Here is a 6,000-nt window from a genome sequence, read left to right as displayed (position 1 = left end):
CTCACTCAGCCCAGTACAGGAGGATGCTGTGTCATCAGAGACTGAGGACTCAGACAGAGCACTAAAGCCTGGCCCTCGCTCTAATTTACTACACCCTGAAAAAAAAAAAAAAAAAAAAAAGAACGCCGGAGAAGAGGCGGCGGAAGGGAGAGGGAGAAGCAGAGTAATGGACAGAGACACACACGGAGACAGAGATGGTGGGATAGGGACATAATGTAATGGTGTGTACAGTGCTACATGCTGAGATTCAGATTCGTCTGCCGCTTTAGCCGTGAGCTCCCCGTGTGCACTCACTAGTAGTTGCTGCCCTGCAGAAGCCTGAAAAGAAATGTCTGGTCCACTGCACACTCCTCTCTATAAGATGGTCACCGAAATGCCAGAGTCAGGGAGAGAATAAGACATTTGCATCAACTAAACGTGAACGCTGTTCAAACTTCGCTTTGTCCATACTGTTGTACAGCAGCCAATTCAAGCTGAATCATCTTAACTAATTTTCCATGTACATCAAAATCCCGCTTCCGTAAGCAAACACAGACGTGTGCACGTGACCAGAGCCAGCTAAAACACTAGTATGCCCTCCATCCATCCCGTCCTGCTCTTCCTGTATGACTACAGCAGCTTTAACATTGCCTAATCACATCAGACATTTGAAAAGCCCAGGCAGTCCTCTCCCCATCACAGGGGAAAACAAGAACTGCAACGCTGCATTTCTCTTCCTCACCACTGCCCCCTCTTCCTCTCTTTGATGCATGAGTGCTGTGATCAGGTTTCCTGCAGCTGACGGTAATACACATACACACACACACACTTAGACACACTCATTGACATACAGTGGAATGGTGAGCGATAGGATGACTGTCGGTCGAGTAGAGGAGACGAGAAGCCTGGAGAGGTGAGGGCACAAACAGCAGAGGAGGAATGGCTGCTAAAACCATGAAGGTACTTCCTCAAGTGTGGTAAAGGACAAAGACATTAGTGGATTAAGAGAATGACTGATATGAATGGTAGTATGATGGACAGGGAAGATGAGGTCTTAGCCTGTGACTCTTACTGAGCGGATAAAACACATGGATGTCTATGATGAAGTTAGCAGATCTCGACTAAGCAGAATAAAGAGAAGCCTGAAGCAGAAACGTACTGTATGTAATATGGTATGGCAAGCAGTAGCCTAGTAGTTAGATTAGCTATCTAACAGGGAGTCTAAAAGCCTAGTATCCCATCCTGCCATTTTGAAAATCCCCTTAAAAACGTGCTGTTTAGAAAGGCACCATAGCCACATCTACAACAGTCCAGCTGCTCAGAAGCCACAAAATAAAAGGACTGTGGCTGTGATGGGATTCTGCAGATTTGGTCTATGTGTACACTGCATCTACCTCTTCAGGTCATGGATTCATCTCTTCAAGATTAACAATATTTTGATAATATTTTGGTAAACTGTCAGATGCCAGTGAAGCACATGTTTACATTTCTAAAGGATCTAACCCTAAAACTTTTGGCACTTTTGTACCAGCTTACAGACTACTCGCTAATCTATAAGAGTGTGGCCATTGCCACACAATTATGACCAACAATCATTCAGAAATAATATTTATTTTGTGGATGAACTGCCTCTTGTTTTGTAACGCTGCCTATCTGATAATGTTGTTGTTATCATATTTCACAATTCTTGCCAATTTTGAGAAAATTGAGAAAAAATTTTAAATGTGTTATATATTTAACATTCTAGACTATGTCATTTAAATGTACATGTATATGGCTGACATTATTATTAAATGAATATTTCAAACAAATTGTATATTTGTTTCATCATTTGAGGTCTATGTAATACAATCTTCTAAATCTAAGCTAACCAATTCAATTATGTTAGCAAACTGCAGACAAATACCATTTTTGTTTAAAGGCTTTGAACATCAGTTAACTCATGATCCAGAAAATCATTTTCTTTGTGTAACACTAGGTCCATGGAGATAATGTGTGCATGAAAGAGTTAAAGAAAGCAAACAGGGTCATTTACAAGACAATCATCAGCACAGTAAATGAGGAAGAGAGGCACACTCAGAAAGTCTGAGGGCTGGTTTATGTTCATGTTCATTGTCATTGTTTCTGTCATAAGTATAAGAAACAGTGCTTTGAAGCTTTGTGCACAAAGGTAAAATTGTACTTGAACATACTCTACTTAAGTGTTGGAAAACTTTACCATTGTTTACTGCGTTTACTCATCCCGGAGAGCTGTCATCCACATTTTTGTACACAGAGCCTAAGTTGCCATTCTGTTATGCTCTAATCCTATTTTTCACATACAAAATATATTGGCTTTTTCACAACATGTAATGTACCTCCAGTGTTATGTATGAAACGACCTGTACATACAATTATTCCATGGTAATGCTAAGGAAATGGAGATTTTGTTGGAGCTACACCAGGTCCTCAACAACTTCAGTAATAAAACTGCTCTATCAAACTGGACTTAAAGACAGAATCACTGTTTTTTTTTTTTGTTTGTTTGTTTTACTACAAAACCCTGAAAGATCCTGACATCCTGATCCATGACTTTCCACCCATGGCGTTTGAGTTGCGGCCATGATGAACAACTCCGCAGCAACTTTCCTTCAATCACCAAAGAGAGATACCACAGGGGGAAGTAAGAAGAGGTAAAGAGGGGAAAGATAATAAGACAAGAATGCAACCCTTCCTGTGGCCACCACTGAACTAGGGCTGTGGATCAATAGATCACAAAAGGCACATACACTTGATAGTTTCATCCACCCTATGAGGGAACGCTACTGGCTGAGACGACCAGTCCTGCTGACTGGGCTTCTTGCTCCTGTGCAGGCCGCAGATTCTCTTACACATCAGCACTGCCACCACACAGGAGGCTGGCTACTCCTACACCAATAAACAGCTGAAAGTACTACAGCATGCTCCTGCCTTTTTCTTTCCACTTGCTTGTCCTCTATTGCATTCTTCTGCCTTCACCGCTCATTCCCCTTTGGTAGTGCAGAGCTACAGTTAAGGCAGAGCTAAGCTAGAGTTGTCTCTAATTAATAAAAAAAAAAAAATACATAACTGTTTGTGTCATCTGCACCTGTATCACATTAATTCAGATGGTGATTTTCCTTAGATGCAGAAATGATGTGACTGTGTGTGGCTTTTCTGAGGTGAAAAATCACATTATGATTTTAAATAACAGTAAGATTGAAGTAACACTGATATGACCTTCAACGCTGATACATAACAACCTTTTAAGACGTGAATTTCGGATGTGCTTATCCATTTTAAATCTCTGTGTACTCTGTGTACTGAGTACTGTGAAACACCAAACTCAAAAAATCCTACAGAAACAAAACAGAAAAGGAAAATATCTGTACTCTAATGAAAACATGGTTGCAGCCTATAAAAAATAGTGGAGATAAATCATATTTTCAGATCCCTGTGCTGCTAGAAATTTGTCACCACATGCATGCACACATACAGTGCAACCACATCTTAAATTATTACTCTTCTGCCCTGATGAAAATGCCACCTCTTCAGACAATTTGTTGGACAGAGCACTTGCAATCTGAAAGTGTGTCTTGTCACCAAATAATTCAATTAGCAAAAGCATTGACAAGCTTCTGAACCTAAAGCCAAATCTGTCATGCCCTCCAGCTGTTGCATTATTTTAAACACTCATTAACACAGATGATTAATCAAAACTGCAGAATCTACTGTAGCTTTTATATATATATATATATATATATATATATATATATATATATATATGAGGCTAACCCCTGCCCAACAACTGCGTTCCACAGCAGCCCTGCAGTGTTGCAGGAGCAGAACAACGACGTGACTCTGCCTCAGTTGTGCTTTGATTTTACAGGTGTAGCCTACTAAAAAAAAAAACTCACAGGCCTTGTATGATCTCCCTGTGCACCCGAATAATGCAGTGACTGTCTCTGAGGTAAAAAAGTACTGAACAGCTCTTAAATGCTTCAAGGTCATCTTTGCTATTATGATACCCCTCTCCCTGTCGTGAATACAATAACTTCCATTTTGACTGAATTGATATGAGACCTGAATCTGTTATGACAGTGAATTTTTTATTACCTCTATGTATTGTGCGGTTACTTTGCAGTGCTGGCAGATTCACGTGAGACAAAGGTAAAGATTCAGCCCAGCTGAATAATACATCTGTTAAGGTTTATAGCAATTTAGAAGTTCTAACCATCTATAAACCTCTCACCGACATTTAGCAAATGCAAAGTTGAAGAAAACTGGGGGGTGCATTTGGCCAGTGGGACAACTCACTTTCTTGTTCAAATAGAATGGGTCCAAATCCTCCAGCGGCGTGGCCGCCAGTCCATCAGGAATATCGCCGTAGATGAAGGGCAGGCTCTTCCCAGCCTCCAGGTCACTGTTGGGCTTGGGTTCATTGTCGTCAGATGTGTCGCGGTGACTACTGTCCGATCTGGGCTTGGGTGGCTTCTTGTTCTTCTCTTCTTTGATGCGCTTCTCGATGTTAGCGAGCGTCTCTGGGGTGAATTTCTTGAAGCTGTCAGGTCCTGGGGGTGCAAGAAGGGGTGCGGCCATGTTTTCATCCTGCAGCTATTTCCTCTTTATTTGTTTTCCATCCCAGACATCCAGCTCTGAGAGGAAGAGAGGGACACAGAGTGAGAAAGTGAGGACGAGTGAGCACAAGAAACTGAGCAAAGGAAGCGATAGATGAAACAAAATGAAAAAAGAAGAAAAAATTCATTCTTTAAAATAATATAATCTAGTTTTGTTTTGTTTTTTTTTGTTTTTTTATTGTCATTTTATCCAGTGTGATTTTATTAATAAAACTGACTGGACAACAAAGGGTTATGATTAAAATGGTTGACATATTTATATTGTAGTCCACTTGGTTTGCATCTATTTTCAGTTTCAGTCTTGCTGAAAGCCCCACAGATTGAATTTACTAGTTCTGCCAGAGAAAGCAAACAAAGCAAAATAAAGCCTAAAAAGTGCAAACTTTTAGAACATGGGCCAGTCGGCACTATTTCTGCTCTCTCAACCTAAATGACCAAAGTACTGATCCTGTATCCCCACAAGCTAAACTTCGATACCCAGCACATAAGACAGCATTGAATTCCCTTTTGCCCTCACCTTTGTGACCCCGACAGCAAGGAGGAAGTGACAAGTTGTCGCTTCTTGCAGATATGCTCAAAAACTCTTTAACCCAACTGGCACTCATCTGACTCTCTTCCTCACAGGTATCTGACATGACATTTTGCAGTATTTGTGACTCAGGGATATTTCTGCTGTACCTCTGTTCTATCTATGCAAGAGGCAGCATCAGAGTCGTGGCTTTCTGTTAAGCCCCATATTGTTGATAAAATGACACTTTGTGATATGTAATGAGTTGGTAGCACCGCTGGCCTCAATGAGAAACAGATATCCATCCATAGAGCTGCAAAAGCTGTATGCAGCTTCCAGCTCATTGTTTTGGTTTGGAGGTCTCTATGGTTGAGTTAAAAGGTCTCTCACTGACAACAAGTATAAAAAAAAAGAAAAAAAAAAGGGGAAAGCAGTTCCCAGCACACAGGCTAACACAAGCATCTTTTATGCTATGCTGCAAAAATGACAAGGAGCCTAAGCAAAAGAGACCCAGATATTAGTGCTTGATGTGAAAGTAAATTTAGAGGAGTCTAGTGCGAGGCTACATGTTCACTATAAGAACTTAATAAGTTGATATTGTATATCAAAGCACACTGTTGTAAATTTGTTTTGGAGTTTACTTCTACCATCCACTTATCACATCCATTATCATATAAATTATCATATAAATTAAATATGAAGCAGAGAAATTAATGTGACTGAGGTTTGTGGTGGAATGGACTGGGTGGGGCTTGCTGCATGACAATAATACAAATGTTGACAGTTTTCAAAGAACAATGGGCTGAGCTGAAATTAAAATACACTGACTGCAATCAGAAACATTTGCTGTGTCTGTTACTCTTGCTGACAATCTCATCC

At 40.5% G+C, this 6,000-nt stretch overlaps 1 protein-coding gene across 1 annotated transcript in view; it reads right to left on the bottom strand.

Annotated features, from left to right (window-relative positions):
• scn8ab (sodium channel, voltage gated, type VIII, alpha subunit b) overlaps positions 1 to 6,000 on the bottom strand; it is a 50,498-nt gene that overhangs the window by 41,591 nt on the left and 2,907 nt on the right. The window contains exon 2 of the mRNA XM_023423481.2: positions 4,294 to 4,631. Coding sequence (XP_023279249.1) covers positions 4,294 to 4,575 — 282 coding nt within the window. The 5' untranslated portion in view covers positions 4,576 to 4,631. The remainder of the gene's footprint in view (positions 1 to 4,293; positions 4,632 to 6,000) is intronic.

The sequence above is a fragment of the Seriola lalandi genome, unplaced genomic scaffold (assembly GCF_002814215.2).
Source record: "Seriola lalandi dorsalis isolate HSWRI2012SDOR001 ecotype SW California unplaced genomic scaffold, Sedor1 jcf7180002054692, whole genome shotgun sequence".
Taxonomy (NCBI): Eukaryota; Metazoa; Chordata; class Actinopteri; order Carangiformes; family Carangidae; genus Seriola; species Seriola lalandi.
Note: the sequence above shows the minus strand (reverse complement) of the source record. Positions and strands in the feature narration are given on the sequence as shown.